The 23,099-nt window shown below is 37.2% G+C and overlaps 1 protein-coding gene across 2 annotated transcripts in view; it reads left to right on the plus strand.

Moving 5' to 3' along the window:
• LOC149194947 (IAA-amino acid hydrolase ILR1-like 3) overlaps window positions 1-8,364 on the plus strand; it is a 147,765-nt gene extending 139,401 nt beyond the window's left edge. Inside the window, exons 4-5 of one of the 2 annotated variants that reach the window (XM_089405190.1) lie at window positions 7,046-7,174; window positions 7,309-8,364. In XM_089405190.1, the coding sequence (XP_089261316.1) occupies window positions 7,046-7,174; window positions 7,309-7,689 (510 nt within the window). In that variant the 3' untranslated portion in view covers window positions 7,690-8,364. The remainder of the gene's footprint in view (window positions 1-7,045; window positions 7,175-7,308) is intronic. The other variant, XM_089405191.1, reaches the window with a different exon arrangement.
• Window positions 8,365-23,099: the final 14,735 nt, after the last annotated feature.

The following is a 23,099-nucleotide window of genomic DNA, read 5'->3' on the forward strand; positions in this document are numbered from 1 at the left end:
GAACCCAAAGAAAAACAACATCCAGAAGTGCTTTTGCGATCCACCACACTGCCATCCCAATCAACATCAGAATAACAATGTAGCCTCACATTTCCGACAATGTATCTCAATCCATGAGTGATTGTGCCCTGAAGATATCGCAAAAGATTCTTAGCAACAATCCAATGTATATGATGAGACTCAACCATGTATTGGCTCAATGTGTTACCTGCAACACATATGTCTGGACGGGAGTTCACCAAGAACATTAGTGCTCCTATGAGTTGCGATACTCAGAAGCATTTCCCAATTTAGGTCCAGCAACACTACCACATAAAGTTAAGTTCCATCGGAGTAGTCACAGGCTTGTAGTCCACCATCCCAAATCTTTCCAATATCTTCCCAACATATTTTCCTTGAGAGAAGAAAATTTCACTTGGGTTTTTCCAGACCTCCAACCCTAGGAAATAGTGCATCGGTTCTAGGTCCATCTCAAATTCAGAAGCCAACTCCCTCTTACATTTGTGAATGAGAGGGTTTGCACCTGTTAGAAAGATGTCATCCACATAAAATACCAGAATGAGAGGTTTATAATTTTCAACCTTAAAGTAAAGTTTCAGATCGGCTTCACTTCTAGTGAATCCTAGCTTCATCAGATAGCTATCGATCCTCTCATACCAAGCCCGGGGTGCTTGCTTCAATCCATAGAGAGCTTTCTTCAACCTGCATACATGAGATTCCCAATCATGAACCTCAAACCCCTCGGGTTGTTCCACATAGACTTCCTCTTTGATTGAACCATGCAAGAAGGCGGTCTTGACATCCATCTGATGTAGGTTCCATCCTTGCGAGGCAGCAAGGGCTATGATTGAGCGGATGGTGGTGTATCGGGCAACAGGTGCAAATATCTCATCATAATCTACACCTTCCTTTTGAGAGAAGCCTCAGGCAACAAAGCGAGCCCTTAATTTTTCTGCACTTCCATCAGTTCCATGTGTAGAGCCACTTGGAGGTGACAACCAATTTGTCCTGGGGTCTAGGGACCACATCCCAGACATCATTCTTCATAATTGACTCATATTCTTCATTCATAGCATCCTTCCATACTTGTTGCTTCACGACTTCCTCGAATGATGAAGGCTCATTTTCAATGATAGTGCTCATGGTGGTCAAATATCCTTGATACCTGTTCGGCATTTTGCTTTCACGAAAAGGCCCCCTTGGTGCAATGTGTCTCTCGGCATCTTCGAGGATCTTCCTAAGCCATGAGGGTCTCCTCTTGGAGGAGGAAGGCTCATGAGGAGGAGGATCAATAGGATCCATAGGTTCATCAACATGAGGCATCGATTCGTCCTCTTTTTCACCTGATTTCCCTTCCTTAGGATAGGAAGGTTGTTGATCTTCCTGAGGGCCATATCTTCGTCAAAGGTGACATCATGACTTATCACAACTTCCTTTTGACCAGCCACATAAATTCTATATCCCTTAGAATTTTCACTGCAGCCCTCAAAGATTCCTTTCTTCCCAGATTCACCCAATTTCTTTCTTTTCTCTTTCAGCACATGAAAATATATGGGGCTTCCGAAAATTCTAAAATGAGAGACATCGGGTGTCTTACTAGTGAACATTTCTTCGGGAGTCTTGGAGTCCAATGCTTGATGAGGGCATCGGTTTTGAACATACACGACGATATTTGCACCTTCAGCCCATAGAAACTTCGGAAGGCCTTGATCATGAAGCATGGTACGAACAAATTCTACAATAGAGCGATTCTTCCTTTCAGCCACACCATTCTGCTTGGGAGTGTATGGCGTTGTAGTCTCCCTCTTAATGTCAACTTCTTTGCAATAATCTTGGAATTCATTAGATTCGTACTCAGTCCCATTATCAGTCTTTAATATCTTGGTTTTCTTCTCGAATTGGTTTTCGATCAAGGCTTTGAAGTGTCGGAACTAGGTGAACACTTCATCCTTCTTCTTCAAGAAGTAGATCCAGGTCATGCAAGAATAATCATCCACAAAGGTGAGATAATATAAGTATCCTCCCAAGGAGTTTACGGGCATCATACCAGATATATTGGAGTGGATCAATTGCAATATGTCTGTGGTCTTGCTATTGCTTGTAAGTTTTCCTTCGTCACATCCTAGACATACACCTTCATGCTCTACTTTGAACTCGGGCATACATGTCACCATCTGTCTCACATCGGGTAGTGCCTTATAATGAAGATGGGCGAACCTCCGGTGCCATAGTTCATATTGTAGAGATGTGTCGCAAGACATGGCTCCCAATGGACTTCCTTCAACTTGTTACAAAGTGTCAACCCTAAACCCAAGAGTAAAAGCATCTTTAAAATTTCTTTTCCAAACACGTACCTTTCCATCGATAAAATCCACCTTGAATCTTTTATCTTCCATTTCCGAAATGGATACCAGGTTCTTCTTGAGATCAGGTACATACAGTACTTCTTGCAAATGAATAGTGCTACCTTGATTCAATTGAAGGGTAACATTCCCTACTCCCTTCACGGGGTAGGTGGCACCGTCTCCAAAGATGATCTCCAAGTTTGTCTCCTTTTCTATCAGATTAGAGAGGGCTTCCTTGTATCCAGTGAAGTGCCTTGAGGCACCACTATCAATCAACCAATTTCTCAAAGTGTCTGGAGCAGAGGCAGTGGAGAGGGCCAATATAAGATAGTACTCTTTCTGCTTATTGTTAACAACATTGGATTCTTCATATATGGAGTTCCTTGATTTCTTGAAGGGTCAACCATTTCCTTGATGTCCCGCATTCCTTTTTCCTTTGCCATTGGACTTGCCATTCCTTTTATTGTTGTTGTTGAAGTTGCTGCTGGAATGATTGTGATCATCATCATGCGATGTGTCCCTTCTATTTGGACACTCCCTTGCATAGTGGCCAAACTTATTACAAACGAAGCATCTTCCCTTCCTTCCATTTTTGAATCCAGTCTTCCTTGACTCTGCTTCTTTGAACCTGCATTGTTCTTCCTCTTGGCATGAGCGGAGAATGCAGTGGGGTTGCTTCTATTAGAAGGCATTTCTTGCTCAACCATTCTTGTTTCTTCTTGAATGCATCTCGACATCAATTCTTCAAACCCTGGGATTCGATCATTGTTGAGTATAGAGGTTCTAAATACATACCACTGAGGCGGGAGTCCTCCAAGGGTGGTGAGAGTAAGTTCCTTGTTAGGAATGACTTCTCCAATTGAGAGTAGATTATTCTTGATCTCGGTAACCCTCAAGAAATAGGATTGAATATCTTCGTCATTGCCCTTCTTAATATCCTTCAACTTATTCTTGAGAAATAGATATTGATTAGCTTTACTAACCTTGAACATGACGACCAACCTGTCGTAGATCTCCTTGGAGGTCTTCAATTGGAGATATAGGCCACTAGATGCTTGTCAATGGAATCCCTGATAATCTTCTTCGCTTTGACTTCAACCCTATTGTACTTGGTCTTCGCAGCAATCGGTGCATTTGAAGGAGGTTCAAGGATTTTACCCTGCACATAATCCATCACTTCTTTTTCTTCCAAGGTCAAATCAAGAGACATCTTCCATCCATGATAGTCAGATTTATCATGGAGCTTGTCTTCAGCCGGGAAGTAAGATGAGGAACCCATTGAACCTTTTGTCCTTGTCCAACTGTCTTTGGTGATTGCTCTTTCACTCTTGCTTGGGCTTTGTCTTCACCTTAGCTCTGATACCATGTTAATTTTAGGCAACAATGGTATGTTCTATGCTTAAGAGCAATTTTACTTCAATTTCTTTATTAGCCCAATATCAATATCTAGTTTAGCAATCACATCAACATGATAGTAAAATGCAGATAGAACATAAACATAAATAGTAGAAGACAAGCCAAGACAAGAGGACACAAGATGTGGCACTAGCCAGGGACAAACCCTAATGTGGGGAAACCCTTGATCAATTCTTCTTATAGTCTTCAATAGTTCAGCAAAGAGAGATAGTACAATTTAGAAATCTGATAATTTACAACAGCAATAAAAGATCCCTAACCAGAGAAACCAACGCTGGTCAACAAGGCTGATTTGACCCTCAACAATTTGGTCAACTTTAGTCAACTTCGGCCTCCAAACAGCAAGATGAATCAACCCTCAAAACAGTCTGAAATCAGCCCAGTCAAAATCTGGTCAAATAGTCAACCTGCAGTTAGCCCTAGCTACAGTGAACACTGGTCAAAGTCAATTGATTGCCTCAATTTCTGTGCCCAAAAATGCAGTCTGCCCAAACATAAATAACCCTCACAAAAATGCAATCAAATAGTTCATCGTTGGTCAAAACACTTCCTAAAATTCGGTCAACGCCCAAAATAGAAAATCACTGCCCTTTCCTTCGCATGTGTGGAGAGAGAAGCTGCCCAGAAATCGGTACCCAACCAGATGAGGAGAGAGAGATGTGTGAAGATGAATGATGTGCAAATGAGGATGAGGCATGATGTATTTATAGGCAAACGTTGAGGATGAGGCATGATGTATTTATAGGCAAACGTTGAGGATGAATAGACATCACTGTTGAGCTTTTGAGCCTACATAAGTTTGCTGGCCGACCTTGACAATTTGTCCATAATCAAAATAAATTCATAACTTCATTTGTACATGTCGGAATCGGATGATCTCTAGATCAATGCTACACCTCTCAGAGAGAGGAATCCAAGAAAAATATCAACTGCTATAAATAAGATGACCCATGTGGAGTTTGGCCCTAGTTGCCAATTTTAACACTTTATGACATTGTGCGCCTTATTATTGTATATCAATCAAACTCTAAGTTATAGCAGCCTTATCTTTGTCCCAGACATAAGAGTATTTGAACCCTAGTGTAGAACATCTAGGCCTTGCCAATATTCTATCCAATATTTAATATCTCTTATTCATTACCTTTTGCCATAGTATTAGAATATCCTTTAGGTGATCTAGGGAAGCCTCTCTTGTGGTTGAATACCACTAAAGAGTAGGAGAAAGGTTGTTGAGGTGACAGGGGCAACCTTTTCTCTTGTGTCCATAGGTTTTGGCCCCACCCAGTGAGGCTTTGCACTGGGACTGTTAGATTTTGTGGCAACAAGTCCTCCATGTAAGTGGATAAGTGCCCCCATGTTATCCAGGGTGTAATGCTGTCCTCCTAAATGCCTAATAGTCCTCCCTCAAATAGGTTGTCCTCCCAAGCAACTAAACCCTACTTGTGCACCTCATGAAGATTGTCACCATGCCACATAGGTCTCCAACCTCCTAAGAAGTGTGCCACATAAGCATGAAGTCAAGGTATAACAATCCATGAGTAAACTATCTCTAATGTGTATGTTAATTATAGTACAACTAAGAGTTGTCCACATGCTATGCACCCCACATCACATGAAGCACCGCCAGGCATGGTGTAAACACTTTCATTGTAACCTTAGAAGCGGACCAATATGCCTTTGCCCTTTGGAAGCTTTGTCTCCATATCTTGAGAACTATGTAGTAGTCTTTTTGTATGTTTTTCTTTTTTCTTCTTTGGTTTTTACTTGGAGAAGATCATGCACGCCAAAACATAAACATAGGTTGGAGAAACAACATGTGAGCCCAATTGAGGAACCAAACTCTTAATAACTCAAATACATCTATATACCATGATCATGATCTGATGTGTGTGATATTGCCTATATTGCCCGCCTATTTATACTTAGTCATTAGTTATGTAGATTGTTACATCAAAATCTAGTATCTTAGTGCAAAGCCTCACTAGGTGACTTAGACAAAGTGCAATAATGGGAGTGTTACCACTATGACCTCAGCAACTACTCACCTCGTTTTATTGGACATAGTTCCACTCAAGGAAGGCTTTCCTAGTAGATCTTAGGAATCAAATTAACTAATTAACTTAAGCTAAGTGCCCTCTAAGGGTTTTACAATGATTTTCCACCAAATCATAAAGACAAGAATTTAGGGTTTAAGGTTTATTTGCAAGACCTCAGCAACTACTCACCTCGTTTTATTGGACATAGTTCCACTCAAGGAAGGCTTTCCTAGTAGATCTTAGGAATCAAATTAACTAATTAACTTAAGCTTAGTGCCCTCTAAGGGTTTTACAATGATTTTCCACCAAATCATAAAGACAAGAATTTAGGGTTTAAGGTTTATTTGTGAGTAATTTCCAGATTTGAGTTTGAAGGTTCTAATGGCTCTTCTAAAGGCTTAGGTGAACCAATAGAGGTGCATGATTTCCAAACACACACAAGAAATTATGCTTAGCTATTATGAACTGGCTTGAAAAATTAGAATTTGCAACAATATAACAATTTATGACAGCAACACATTTCACCCTGGAAACTGTGATAATAGAGGGCAAAGATAAAGGGTAAACAAGAGACTAAATTACAACAAATTTTAGTGGTTAAAGAGGCATATAACCTTGATGTCAACCCTAATTAATGGATGGAAAATGCATATAAAATGTAACTTTTACTTATCCAATGCGTTCCAAAGAATTCTTCACCCTAACACAATAACATCCAAGTCTAATAAATATTGAAAATATATGATTTTTTGTAACAAAACCCTAATTGTTTCCTTAATTTCCCTGTGTTTTTAGAGCAAGTATTTGCTAGCATTTGGAACAAATATCTTCATTTGTGTTTGCAATGGTTGATCTCGTATATTTCTTACCATATTCCAGCTTTGATGCCTATAACTTTTTATTGGGCTTGAATAGAGTGTGATATATGACTTTACGGAAGCTACCTGGTTCACTTTCAAATATACTAAATGTTGGAAGCAGTTAAACAGCTTGAATACAGTTTTCTTCCACAATTGCTACATGTAGGTTGATAGTTCTAAACAAAAGATGCTGCCTATTACGAATATATTCTTTGATTGGATTTTTTTTTTGACAGAATTTGAGTTGTGCTGCTTGATCTCCTGAAATACCGATCTGTTGTCTGTAGTATGTACAACACTATCTGAATTTGTAGCGAGTAATACAAGGTATAGTGCCATTTCCTAAATGACCAAAAGACAAAAACTGTCTTTTTTCTTGTCCATGAAGGTAGTGTCAGTAACATTCATGGATGGTGGTAAAGGATTCAATATCATTCCAAACAAAGTTAGATTCGGGGGTACGTTACGGAGCCTTACATCTGAAGGACTTGCTAAGCTAAAGAGAAGAATCAAAGAGGTAATTTTCCTTTTGCAAGATAAGGCTATCTTTGCACTGATATGCGTACTAAATGTTGTATTTTTTAGAAAACCATTTGATGGATAAGAATATGAAGGACAAAATAACCTACTAATACAATTGGTTTTGTGAAGATTATAGAGAAGCAGGCTGCTGTAAATGGGTGCTCAGGATTTATTGATTTTAGAGAAGATCTACACCCTGAATATCCTCCCACTGTCAATGACAAAAAGCTGTATAATCATGTGAAAATGGTTGGACAAATTTTGCTTGGGGTTCATAATGTCAAGAATAGAGATCCGACAATGGGAGCGGAAGATTTTGCGTTTTATACACACACAATACCAGGTGCCTTTTTGATGATTGGAGTGAGAAATGAGAGCATTGGCTCAATCCATTCACTTCATTCACCTCATTTTTTCTTAGATGAAGAAGTGCTTCCTGTTGGATCAGCTTTACATGCGACAATTGCAAAAATGTATTTGGACCATGGCAGACCCTTGAGTACAGAGTAGATAAGAACCAATTGTTTTCATTTTCTTAGTTAGCCTGCTGCTCGATAAAAAAATAATGAACCTCCAACAAAACAAATATTTTCAAGTTTTATCACTTTTTAGTATGACAGAAGCACTTGACATTACAGAAGCAATTTCACCTCATCATTGTTACATCAGCTTAAGAGTAGTGAAGAGAGTAGATGACAACCAATCATATTCATTTTCTTAGTGAAGCTGCTGCTCAAAAATATATTGGAGGTGAGAGAACTTCCAACAAAACAAAACATTTTCAAGTTTGATCACTTTTGAGTGTGACTGAAGCACTTTAACATCATCGTTATTACATCAGCTTAAGAGTGGTTGCACAAGATTCCTCTGCTCACATATGCAAGGAGAGTTAGCATGCTCTCTCTGGCTCCGAGTTTTTGGGATAATATCAACAGGTGCCTCCCCTTCACATCGTCAGTGAGGAGACTCTGGATATCAACACACACCCTTCGACACATACCCAAAGAGAACTGATATACGATATGTCTTCTTTCACAAAAGGAGGGCTAGCATACTGACTTTGGCTATAATATCTAACACTAGAACAATGTGTTTATTTTTATTGTCAATGGTATTTAGTGTCTTTACATGTGGACTTTGGTTATCATTTCGACACTTAAATAATATGGGTTTATGTTAATTTTATGGTATATGAGTTAGACATTAAGAGAGATTGCATTGATTTTGGTTATAATATAATATTTAAATAATATGTTTAATGTTAGTATGATATCTGAAGATTGGTTGAGAGAGGAGGCAAGATAATTTATAGTCATAGAAGTAAATTCTAAAACACTATGACATAGATGTATTTGATTGTTGTTTTATATATACACAATCACACAATACTTTCTCTTTTTTGTTCTTGTAAGCTTCATAAATATATTTCTATTACTGATAACTGAAATTACATTGATAGCTTGTTATCGCCCAAAAACCCTCTGGGATCCCATATTCCCAATATTGGAGACAAAGTTCACCATTCCTATCAGTACCAACCTTAGATTCCAGGGTGAACTTCCCAAATTGTTAAAAAACTTGCAAAAACTTACAAAAAGGATCAAGCTAGGTAGACAAGGCTTGTTTAAAGATATAATGAGCATGGTTGTGCCCATTGCCCATAAATAGTTACATGCATAAGTTTGTTTAGAGTAAACTAGACAAAAAACAGTGTTGGAAAATGGCATACTAAGAAACCATGGAAACGATACAAGCCCAAAAAATGGTAGGTGTAACTTGTTTGCAAAAGGAGATGCTAAAACCATGGGAAGCTGTTAATCCGATATGACAACTCGAGAGAGGGAGTTGAAGTTGCCTTGGGATGAAATCTCTGTTGGAGTGTTGATGATTGTTGGTGCTTTAGGCTGTATATTAAATCCAGAGTATGAGTCAGACACCATGAAGCACTCTACTCGTGTTAATCTAGCCACGATGTCATCCAGATTGTATCTAATATCCCAGAGAATACGCTTAATTTCCTCCTATCTTGCGAATAACTGATAATTGTCGACGTGCTTATCACAGATGACCATGTGAAGCAAGGTTTCTAGTTGACGGTGCACAGCTATTGAGTGAAGGAAATGGAGCCTCCTCTTTCTAAATTTTCCTGAGTTAGGAGTCCACATGAAGGTGATACCACTAAATTCATAGTCAGAAAAGTATAACCGGTCCCCAAACTCCCTTGCTTCTAAGTGAAGAATTTCATTCCTCACTTCAGGGGGAACGAAGTCAAAGTGATAGGCCATTGAGTTCCAACCAAAGAGACGCCGACAACGAGAGAAATATGCGCCTGAAGCGCCACCTCGACCGCTGGGTAGACGTTGTCTGGGTGCCATGTAATGGAAGGGGATATAAGTATGGATGAGTGAAGGAGGGACGAACAAGAGACTACGATGGTCAACAAGCAATATTATAGACACGTGGAGGCTGAGAAGAATTAGGGTGTCACCAACCATAGGAAGGAAGAGTGATCCGAAATTCTGGGGAGAGTATAACCCAAAATAGTAAAACTGCAAAGGAAAGTCACAGATTGGAGCCAAGAAACTCACATTGGCTTGGGCCAAAACTCGACCTGTGAAACTGTCAAAACTAGATAAAAAATGTGCCCAGATACTAGACACCATATACCAATACAGGACAACTGAATGAAATATTCACAGAGTTAGTAATTTGGGGTGATGCAGTGGGTAACACAACGAACAACTCCAAAGAGGGACCCGTCGCTGTGTTGTGAAGAAACAAAACAAAGAACATGGACACCTGCAAGGACCAGATAGATTGCCAAAGAGAAATGACATAGATAGACCAATAGATTGACGACGAGAAAGAAATCGTGAAGTTGGGAAATACATAGATAAACCTTCCTTGAAAGCGTTGATCTCCCTCCTTGGCAACCGACAATAGAACTACAGTTGGAAATCTTCCACTTTCCCTCGAACAATGCTGAAAATTTGCCAACCTGAGACAAGGCCCTTATGGTTATGAAGGGGAAACAACGTGAGAAGATCGAATTAAATGATAAAAACCAAAGAAGGACAAGTGTGTGTCATGGCACACATGTTAATAACAACATTAAAAGCCCAAATCATGTGCTCCTAGGCGCGGTGTGCATTGCTTATGTCAAAGTATTGACACTCTGTAAGCAGTCTTTCCTGGTATGAAGTCATAACAAATTGTGATGGCCATAAACAACAAATAAGGAGAATGTTATACTAAGACCCCTCTACCACCAAATGCTCACATTTAGAACGATTTGATGAGGGTAGGTGAGTTTGTAATTGAGGGTTGTGTGAACGCCACGCTAGGATGTGCTCGAGACAAGTGGAGAGCTTGGCTCTCATCCCCATGTCTGCCTTCACCTTCACCTTTGTCATTTCAAGCATGCCAATCATGTTAATTGCCGCGCTGAAGAACCTTAATGCCACCCCCATCGGGGACACACGATACATATCATAAAGGAGCAGGGGAAGACTAAGCAAAAAAACATAAATCTAAGGTGGGGAATGTCTTATAATTCATTTCTCTTACAATTGTTAGTATGTGAAATTATTCACAAGACATAATTGATAGCAATATTAAATAAAACAATTTACAAGAGTGTTACTGTGAAACACAATCCCATAATAGAGATATGCAATAGATAAGAAAGCTTGTGATATTAGAGAAATTGAAGAATGCTTGTGACGACATAGAAGAAAGTGTGTGTGGGTCTCTTCTATTTACAAATAATAGTTTCAAATGTCAAAATATTTTATTTAAGTTTGGAACCTTGACATTCTAAGTGTAGAAGAAATCTCTTAAATGTATTAAAGACTCTCATGTACATAATTGCCACGTAAGAGTCATCATTTGGTAAGAATAATGATTGTAGACCAACAATTGCACACTAACATTGCAATAAACATGCCATTATAACTCTATTGCATTAGTAGAGATGCAAGTGTGGATGTTCTTTAGGAACATTGTAGCTTGTAGGGAGTTTCGATAATTAAAGGAAGGTTTGAAATGACATCCATGAGATTCATAGAATACCAATAATCAACTTCTTGCATATAATTAGGGAATAAATAGATGCACATCTTGTAGGCAACCATGGAACAAAAATGATTTCATGCAATATTGTGTCTCAACCCATTTCCATTTGTATGTGTAACTCATATCTTGGTATTGATGTCATCTTAGAAAAAATGCATATGCAAATGTATGCAATTGTGTAAAAATATTCTTTAGTGAGTGTTGAAGGCAAAGATCCTACTAGTGAATGTGTAAGCTACATATGAATGATGATATAAGGCCTAGGTGAGGCTTGTGACGTGTTCCAATAAAATTAACAAACTTAGCATGGAATGGCCAATGAGAACACAATAACGAATGACGAGCTAGCATGGGGTGAAGGGATAGAGAGAAAATGGTTTTGGTGTGGCACGTCTTTCTCCTGACCCCTTTGAGAATATAACTTAATTTTATAAAAAAAAAATCCTTTCTAAATTGATTTTGTATCTCAATCTAGGAAAATGACACCTAGCCATCCATGTATGACTTATTTTTGGAGAAAGAAATTCTTTCTAAATTTATATTATGTTAATCTCTGCAATAGATAGTTGCATTTTTAATCTTTTTCAACAATTTATACATTAGATTCACCACATATCATCATAAGTAATTATATAGAGAAAACATTAACATCAACAATGTAGTGGAACAGTAAGGAACATTAGAAGAAAGGCATACACAATAGAGACCAGGATTTAGGTAAGAGACGAGGGCAAAACCACATGTGGGGGGGGGGGGAAATCCAAAAATCAATTCTTCTTCTTTAGATATTTATCAAATGTTCAACTGAGATACAAAGTACAAATATAATGAGACATAAGTCTTTCATCATCAATCACATAAGGCCTCCTAGGGCCAACCTTGGATCATACTTGATCTTAATAAGATGGTAGCAGACAAGTCAATCAAGGAGGCATTCACAAGACCTATGCTAGGGTTGCCTCCAAATCACTGAAGGTAGCATAAAGCTATATTATGTCATATCATTGTCATCACAATCATGGATGTCATTGTCTTGAATCACTATCATAAGAACAAGTTTGACTGCCATACATTAATGTCATATCACTACCATAGAGTAATGTCATAAGGGCTGCCATACATTTATGTCATATCACAACCATATATCACTGTCATACTTCATTTTCATTAGGTCACTCTCACACATTATTGTCATGAGAACACAGTCACACATCACTTAGAAGAAACTACCACACATCATAATCCTAAGGTCGAGAGTAGTCAACCATGCATCACTGTGATTAGCTCATGTCATGGTCATATCAAGCACTCTCTTCACATAAGGTCTTGCTCTCCATTCTTAAGCTATTTCGACACGAAATATAGGACTAACCCTTAAGGTCAACACATCATTGAAGGAGCCTTAAACTAGGGCATACAATCAACTATTATACAACCTTGAACAACCCTCTACATCATTTGGCTTACATCAACATGAAAGACAACATACCTCTATTTAAGGGTGTCATTATCTGCCTCTATACTCGACCGTGTGCACGCTTCAACTATGAGGTTTTTGGCCCCTGGTTAGAGCACCTAATAGCTCATGACTTGGCCTCGAAACCTCCTTAAACTCTACACTCTTCCTTTGCTACAAGACCCTTTCATCTACTATGTCCTTGAAGTAATTTTGACCCTCATTTAAAGGTTTGTTTCATGATAATAAGACCTCAGGTCTGCACACAATTAGGGCTTGACCCTCCTACAAAATGTATTGAAATTTCAACCCTGTTACCATGAGAAAAAAACTCCAAAATATGCACATAAATCATCTCCCTTACATGGCCAACATTTTCCCTAACTGGATCCTTTATTCATGTTTCGACCCTCCTAATAGTTGTATAGTAGGGCACGGATTTGGAAACCATAGACAACCATTTCCTTTAGGATGAAAACCCTTTACTCATAGGCCATAAACCACAGATCCAAGTGATGTCCAATAGCCCTACCTTCAACTTGTACCAAGACACAGAAACAAGACCAAAACTTGCCCTTATCTTCTCTCCAATTCGTCTTCTTTAGGCCTGCGATACCTCAGATGATTGTATTTGGATGATGCGAGTTCTATGTATCAAATGAGGCACATGGAGGTCTAACATATAGGAATTCGTTAGGGTGAGGGGGTGCTTGAGGAGCTGACCTGAACTTGTGCTAATGAGATCCTTCATTTTGGTGAGGCTGACCCTTTTAATTTGCTCATAAGCATCTTGATGTTGAAGCCCAAATAAATTATGTCACATCAAATAATGAGAGGAGTGCCAAGCTGATTTAAACACATCAATAATAAATTTTCTTTTATCCAATCTGAATTTTCCCTTGGGGAAATATGGTTTCTTTTTGGGGTAGTTGGGCTTCCTTTGGGGTAATTGAATTTCTCTTGGGGAAATTCATCCCAAAGCTGCCCCAAATTTTAACATATTATACTTCAAGCTAGGAAAATGACACCTTGCCATCCATGTAGAAGAGGTTCTTAGGAGGAGGACACTTAGCTTCCAATGGTAGTGAGATATAAAAGGGTAAATTTCAATGGAGAAGGGATTCTCTCCTTAGTTTTATATATTAGTCACTTTGGCCTCCTATCTTTGGGATGGTTTTCCATGAGGTTGGAATGTAATGGTTTACAAAGATGAAAGTTGGAGAAGACCTTAGCCTATGTCATTCCATGGTCCCAACTTAAATCCTATTGGAGAGTGCTTATGGTAGGAAGAAAGACATTCCCCAATATCCATTCAATGCGGTTAATCTTTTGTGACAAATAAGTGCAATTTTTTTTTATTGTTGTGTTTGATTTGATTTATTTATTCTAAATATATAAAGCACTACTTTACTCTTTATTTAAAACTTGAGCTAAATGGTATAATTATTTTGAACCTCTAATAAAGTGATTAAAATGAATATATTGAATTCATGGATTCATTCTCTTTAGTTACAAATATAATAGTTAAAAATAATTGCATTCATTAATTACCCCATCTCCTTGATACGGTTGAAGTTGGGTACATCACAAGGAAAAGGTGTTCAAGAATAAGTTGTAAACTAGATGCCACCAACTATAACATGATTTAACTAGGGTGAATGATGTTAAACAAATGTGGAGCAAAGGATGGTCCTTGCTTTGGTACCTAAATGTTCATAAGAAAATCACGAGTGTTGTCACTTGAATCATCTTCTAAATGTTCATTTGTAATTAGTATTAGCTTCATAAAGGAAACTAAAGATTAAAATCCTAAAAGGCAAGTGTTACAAAGGTAGAGTGGGAGGAAGATCGTGAAAGTGGAGGTATTATGATTGACAATTCAAATGAAACCACAACAAGCACATGAGTGTATACCAAGCAAATATAGGGGTTTTTGACTCATCAATGTAGGACTAATCATGACACTTAAATCTATATTTTGAAGCAATGGCACATTAAATTAATATCTTAGACCCAACATTTAGTTTTTTTAATATGTTTTGAATTTCCATATGGATGCATTGTTGTAGAATCCCACAACAACATTGCAATGAATTTTCCATTCCATAAGTTAAATATTATTTTTGTGCCTTATTTTAGTTTTAAGTTACATATTATTTATAATGAAGAATTTGATTTAACAATGATTATTTTCCTTCTAAGTCATAATTTTTTTTAATATTTTGTAGTCTCAAAATATGTATTGATGAAACTTTGGATTTGAATCAAGAAAACATTAATGTTTTGTTCACACAATATGAATGAATGCTTCGGTTAAACAATGAGTTTGAAGTTTAGTTGTTGAATCTATGGCATTGTGTTGGTCTCACTAACTGATAAAGATTCGTGGGCAATAGATATTTTGATGATTACGAAACCAATTAGTATGTGAGACTAGATAGTGAGTTTAATCCCAAAGGACATGGGTGATGAGATTAAAGAATGAAGAGAAGGATAACCATGATATTTGTGTTGTTAAGGAGGGTGGTGGTTACTACTAGGAAACGTAGTCTATATGGAGAGGTCTTAGAACAAGCGAACTTTAGGAGGAGATTCTTAGTTTGAATGGTTGCATAGGCGAGCATATGGTCAATGACGATATATACTTTTAATATGAATGTGATAGTAATATGGAGCACTGGAGATGTTTTATATGGATGGTTTTATATGGGTTTCAATGGAATTTGGAGCTTAAACACGAGGGTGGCCATAAGTTATGCATGGTGGAGCAATATGGACATATGCTTAGCTTGTTTAGATTAAATTTTCCTTTGACACAAGGATCCGTATAGGTGATGGAAACTTATGTTTGGTTATGTGTGTCAAAAAAAGAGAGAAGCATCATATAGTTTGTGTTGTAGTGCTTTATTGGTAAAAGTCATTTACGAATTAAAGGAGGGTAATTAATATGTTAGTGTTGGCACAAATGTATTGATATACCATCACTACACAAACAATGGGTGTTTAATGCTAATGTTATGAAGTGTGAACAAAATGTAAGTGTAAATATTAAGTGGTTAAACATTGTAACCTCACAGGGTGATATAAATTTGTGATGTGAGACATTTTACACAACTGATATATTACTTATAAAATTATTTTATTCTATCTTAATCTTTATTTTCATTTTTGTATGACCACACCTTAGTGAATTCTATACAAATATCAAATATTTCTTAAAGGTTACACTTGTAATTTGTATGCTTTGTTATTATCTAAAATGTATAATTTCTGTTGGCTAGGGTGAAATATGTATTTATTTCATGAAAATTTGTTTGACACTATGTCATTTCCATAGCAAAGAGATGCATGTTAGTTTAGTCACATCCTAGTTACTTGACTTCTGTGCCTTTGGAATTGTCACTGAATACAACTCCAAAATTGTATTTGAAAACAATTTAGGGCCAAAAAGTTATTTTAGTGCTTTTGTTCGACACTACATGCTTAATAATTTTAGGTTTAATAAAAATCACACTACACCAATTTCTAAGCCTAGTTCAATGTGGTTGATATTTTATTTATAAGCTATAATGGAGAACCAACCGCCTAAGTACTTCATCCTTAAATGAAGAGTGCGATCTTTATATGATTTGGTATGATGCTCGAATGCATCCTTCAGTAATCTATTAGGGCCCTATGCTAACCTCCATGCTTACAAGTACTTAGGAGTTGGTGAATAAATGTATGATGCCATTTTTTTTAAAGAAGGTCCACTAGGTAGTTGGTGTGTCATTATTCAAAGTAAAAGGGTTATATTTATCAAATAACACTCACTAGGTGGTTGGTTCTCCTTAATAATGAGAACACAAGTGGTTAGGGTTTTGGTAATGAGAAACTATTTATGGAGGATGGAAACTATGTAATGTTTTGTTGAGTATTCGCATTATATTGAAGCTCTACTTATTTGGAGGTTTCCCTCTTAAAGAGGGCAATATAAAGGTTACTAATATGTAGGTTATACACTCTTGATATTTCTATTTTACTTTATGTACTTTATAATTCTTTTGATGTTTCTCTTAATTCATTTTTTTTGCTATATAAGTACATTATAAGTTGGATTCAATCTCTTTCCTATGTTAACATGCGACCACATTTTATAATTTATATATAATTTATTATTCTTTTATTTTTTATGCTAGATATGTGTTCAACATTTTCAAATAGAGTTATTTGTCATTCATAAGGTAAAATTGTAGATGGAAAGGATACACATAATGTGAGGTCACCTAGTTGGACGCTCTTGCATACCTTTATTGGCACTTGGCAAGTAGTATAGCATTAGATAGAATTTGTTAAGGATTTAATGTTCCACGTATCCTTGAGTATATTGTAAGTTGGCCAGGCATACCTAAAACCACCTATACGAAAGGCCTTCAACTGTTTATTGTTGTAGTACACCGAGCACAACATTTGGGGAGATCACTTTAACTTGTGTACAATTGATACATGTAGTAACAATAAAAGTATGGCTTATCCTCCATAGTTAGAGCCATGAAAGTATTGCCAAGTACTATTGTTGGAAACCCTCAAGTATATTAGAGAGCTATAACACTTGGCACTTATTTACTCTTAGGACCCTACCAAACCTTTTCCTTTGCAAAATGAGCTATGAAATCCTTGCATAATTGAAATATTAGGGATTTGACAATTTCATCAATATAATAATCTTTAGTGCAACAAGTTGCATGCTTAGACCATTTTGGGGGCTTATCCAACAAACTCCATACAATAAATTTTTTGTGTTGGTGTTGCTCTTCGGTAACCCTCTTAGTGAACCCGAGTATTCCTATGATTGCATTAAGAATGGATAACATACTTAGCAACTTGGAAGACAAAATAAACAAGCTTTTAGAATTGGAAGAAAAACTAGATAAGCTCGCTATCCTTTAAAACATCTACTATGACCTCCACAACCATATGTCCTTCAAAAGATACATTGATAGTCAATAGAATATGTAGGATGATCAAATTGCATTGATGGATCACTAGGAATTTTTAGCAAGAAGTGGTTGTTACAATGGGCCCCACTTTCATGATAATCAAGGCCATATCATGCACATTTTTTTTAAGATCGATATGAATAAGTTTCATGTCTCAAATCCCATAGGATGGGTGTGCCAAATGGAGCAATATTTTTATCTCTAAGGTATTGATGAAGAACAATTGAAACTCCATGTGGGAGTGCTATATATGAATAGGGAGTGTTGATAATGGTTAAAATTTAACAAGGAGGCATATGTTGGGTACCTCACATCTATGCTTGATTTGACATTGATACTTATTTTTTAGGATGTTGACCACCCTATGAAAAACCAACAAAGTGGAAGACTGATCCATAAATTGTTGTGGATATTCCACCGTACTATTTGTCACAACAAATTTGATAAAATTATGATTAAAATCTAAAATTTACCATATAAGGGTTAATTTTCCCTAGATTTATGGATTCAATAATTATTGTGTTATGATTATCCATTCAATAGATTAAATATACAAAAAATAGGAAAAAATGAATTAAAACTCACAAACCACAAATTAACACAAGACATAACCTGGGAAAACCTTTCAAGAGAAAACCTAGTTGGAAGGTGTGGTCATTCTACTTTCTTTTCCTGAATGGAAATGGATGTAGGTACAAAGAAATGAGACTTGTGGCCTATGGGCTGCTATAGTGCACAAACCCTCTTTGTTTTCTCTCTCTCTCTATCCACCCTCGACTACTTTTCTTATCTATGGAACAAAATGCACTCGAATGAAATGGAACTCTTTTCCTCCTAGTGGTCTGGTTATAACATGACTCGATAACCTAGTAGTGGTTAGGGTTGAATCCTTCAACTCTTCACTAGTGTTACAATATTTACTTCTCTAGAGTATTCTTCATCATTATAACATCACTATCCCATTTTGCATGAATAATGGGGGTTGACGTGACATCCTCTTGAATTATGGTGATCAATTTTGATAGGTTAACTTCCGGGAGGCATAAATTTATCATACATACTTTGATTGAGGTGATTCTTGTGTTGTTGGAAAGGTATCAACATGTATATTATGGAATGTAGGCCCATAGGAGGGATAGGACCATAAAATGTGTTCATTTAACACCTCAAAATGGATCCCAAAGTTTTTGACCCAAAATTTTACAAACTAGGATTGCTAGTAGAAATGGTCTCGTGCACTGATTCCTCCACTTTTTCCACTCTGAAAGCATCAAGATGGATGAAAAGTAACATAATGATGCAATATGCATCACACTTCCCCATTTTTGAAGGCTTTTGGTCCCCAAAAGGTACTACTAAAAGAGGTGAGGAAAATTTTCCTCCACCTTCTCTTGGGTGTACGATTTGGCTTTGTTTGGAAGCTGTCCTTTCAACCCAATCTACTAAAGGTCATGTTGAACTTGTCTTGTAGTTATAGATCTCATCAACAAAACTATATCCTTTGTCAACTTGTATTGAGCATTTTGTGTTGAATCCTATATAGAAGGTAGGACCTATTCCTCTTCTTTATCTAGCATTGAAGGCTCATATAGTTATAGATTCTCTATTTTAACCATTGAGTAAATGCACATATATGGGGTTAGAATGAGTCTATAGGCATTATCTCCAACCTTTTCTAATATCTTAAAGGCACCCTATTTCATAGCCTTGATTTTCTTACTAGGACATTGTAGTCTCTCCTTGTTCAACTATAACCATGCTCTATCTCCCACCTTGAACGACTTCTCTATTTTGTGTTAATCATGCATGGACTTGTATTTTTCCTATGAATTATGCAATGTCTCTTATACATGTAGATGGATTTTCCTAATATCCTCAACAATTTTTTATGCCCTTAAGACATCCCCTCCCTCATTCCTCATTGTTGACCATATGCAATATGTAAAGGTGAAGGTGGCGGATATCCAAAACAAGTTTCAAATGGGGCTTACCAGTAGAAGTATGGACTGCTATGTTATAAGAGTGTTGTACATACACCATATTTTCATCCCAAGTCGGTGAATGCTTCTAATTGTAACCCCTCAAAATATGCACCAAAGTCCTATTGACTACCTCTGTTTTCTCGTATGTTTGTGGATACAATGTTGTAGGCCTCTTCAACTTTGTGTCTATTTTCTCCCACTATGTCAACCAAAATGCAATCTTGTGTTTATCTATGAATTGATGCTCCTCGGTATCCCAAAGTGCACACAAACATGTCCAAAGAACAAGTTTGCTACTTCTTTTTTGCTAATGGTATTTTTACAAGGAATTAGAACACATATCTTGTTGAACTTTTCAACTACCACAAATAGGTAGTCATGTCCCTTCTTGGTTGTTAGTATATCTCCCACAAAGTCCATGCAAATGCTTTCTTGAAGACGAGTGGTTATAGCAAAGGGATGATATAGACCTTGTTTCCTATTACTAGGCTTGCTGGTACAACAAAGCATGCGTTTTTTTATGAACTTAGCAACGTGTTCTTGCATTCCAGAGCAATACACATACCTCTGAAAGTTGGCCACTGTCTCCCCTACACCAAAGTGCCCGACAACCTTGGACTTGTGATCCTGTCTAATTAGCTACTATCACTATTGATCTAAAGATGATCTGAGGTTGTCATTGATGTCAACCCAAGCAGCACCAAGGATGACCCTGAACTTCCATGGAACATTAGGCATCATCATTCATGGTTTCTCGTCTCATAACCATTATAGGAATACTCTACTAAAAAATATCTTTATATCGATATATAGCTCTCCTCGTAATTCCTCACGGTTTGTAAGTTATTCAAGATTGAAGTTAGTAACCCCAATTAGTGGGCTAAAACCCCATGGGGTTGCGGCATGACATTTATCATTGATTTTGGTCATTGAATAGTCAATAATTAATAATTTTTAAGCTCTTAAAATCCCTCCAACATTCTCTATAGAAGTCCCTCTCAACTCTATAAAAAGAAATATCATATATCCTCCAAAAGTAGCGATCGTGGAATTTTCAATATAACTTTATTTCTGCGAAGTCTTAGATGTTGAAATTAAACCAAATTTGAGCCGAAATCCTATTGAACATTGTGACCGAATTTCAGATCTTATTTCGCTATATTTGCGGAGATATGATTTGTGGAAGTTAGGGTTTTTGGTGGCTCCCGAATTTCATCTCAAAGAGGTGACCTTAGGAAAATCGTCATAACTCTCTCTCTGAGAAGCGGATTGGAATTCTGTAAAATGTGGTGGATAGTGCATAGGCTGTATTTTTCTGTATATCAATTTCAGAGCTGAAGGAGGAAACAATGACACGTGGCACGACGTACAAGTTTGCTCTACTGAACTAGTCCATAATTAGGTCATTGTGAGAGATTGGGCATAACTTTGTCTTCAAGAATCCAAATCGGGTTAGACCCATGGCATTGGAAAGAAGACTCAGAGGGCTACTACAAGACCGAAGATCACATATTGGGGATCTGAAATCACAGAGATACATCAGATTTAATATCGTGCTCCTAGAAGGCAAGAAGAAAACTAGATCAAGTGCTGTCAAGGGGTGCAAAGGACCAGACTTTCTAGGGTAGCAAAGAGCAAGGTGCAACAAAATGATGCAGCAGAGGTAAGCTCTAGGTAAGTATCTTCTATATATACATGTTCATCTCTTAATTTCATTATGTTATTTGTATTCTAATTTGTTGTTTTTGTTTAGCACTGACATATGCTATGCAGGGTGAGGTAAGTTTTTCTATTATCATGTCATGAGTATTTCTTTGAAGAATTTTTGCAGGTATTATATATTCATTAGAGAAGACTCAATGCATAATCTAATGTTCTGAAGAGTGAGAAAGGGTAGCATGACAAGAGCATCAATCAAGGTGCAGAACAAAAGCAAGAAGTTCAGCACATGAAGTCTTCAAGTGGGCAACACTTTATACAGTGATTGTAAAAGTATCATTGTACAGAGTCATTGTAAACGCATCATTGTAAAATTTGTACAAGTGTTTATCTGCCAAGAGTCGAAGAGGAAATGTCGGGAAGTCTAGGATCATCATTAGGTGGTTGTTTCATAGTTGGGTTTATGGTCTAGTGTGTCTTCTTCTTTTACATCGTTCTATATCATCGTAAAGTGGATAATTTTCCCTGGTATGGGAGTCCATTCTTCTTTTATTCTTCTATAGGGTGGTAGGGTGGTGCTAGGCTGGTGCATGAAGTAGCCAACAGGGTCAAGCTTGTGAAAACTTCAGGGTGGTAGGGTGGTGCTAGGGTGAATTGTAGCTCATTGGGTGTTGGGGCATCCATTTAGTTGACTACTGAAGAATCTCAGGCTTTCGAGCGTCCATCCAGTGGGAGCTGGAGAAGAATTCTTTTCTAGATTCTAGGAAGTTGGAGTTTTCTTTTCAATTGGAGTTGAAGATTAAAGAATTATTAGAAAAGTGTTCAGGTGGTTTTTGTCTCGGAGCGGGTTTCCACCTTAAAAACTGTGTGCATTTTTGTTCCTTTTGTTTACTGCTATCATTGTACAAACAATGATAATAATTGAATATTAACTAATGCTTTGAAAGAATAATAATAATACTCATTGAAAGGAATACTGATTTACCTCCCCCGCCCCTCTTAGTATTTCCAACAATTGGTATTAGAACTTGGTTCCTTCAATAACAGTTTAACAACTGGAAGGAGATCATGGAGCATACCAAGAATGGTGTACCTGTATTTAATGAAAATAATTATGCACTCTGGAAAGGAAGAATGAGGTCTAGCAAGAATGAGGTCTATCTCTTGGCGCAAGGTTACGAAGTATGGGACCCTGTTCAAAATGGATTTACACCAACCACGAATGAACAAGGTAAGAAGAATTTGGTAAATGACGCAAAATCAAAGAATATTATTATCAATGGACTTATTGAATTTGCTTATCATAAGGTGTTGGGTTGTAAACTACCAAAAATGCATGGGACAAGCTTGAGAATATATATGCAAGTGACTCAAATGTCAAAGAAGTAAAGCTTCAAATCTATAGAGAAAAATTTGAACAACTCAGAATGAAAGATGATGACAACATTGCTGCATACTTCCAACACATTGATGAAATAACCAACACTCTGGAAGGATTGGGAGAGCCTGTTGATGAGAAGACTATTATACGAAAGATTCTTAGAACGTTACCAGGAAGATTCAACCCAAAGGTATCGGTCTTAGAATATAGTGAAAATATGGCCAAACTCAACAAAGAGGAATTACATGGAGTTCTCATAGTATATGAAATGATATTTGATGAAGAAGAGGGTATTTCACATCTAGAAACTACGTTCGCTGCATTTAAGAAAACCAATAAGGACAAACAACCTTCAAAGGAAAAAACCTGCACCTGCAAGTGTGAAGAAA

This window comes from Pinus tabuliformis, chromosome 2_2, assembly GCF_031772625.1.
Source record: "Pinus tabuliformis cultivar Carrire ecotype Pingquan chromosome 2_2, CPIR1, whole genome shotgun sequence".
NCBI classification, from domain to species: domain Eukaryota; kingdom Viridiplantae; phylum Streptophyta; class Pinopsida; order Pinales; family Pinaceae; genus Pinus; species Pinus tabuliformis.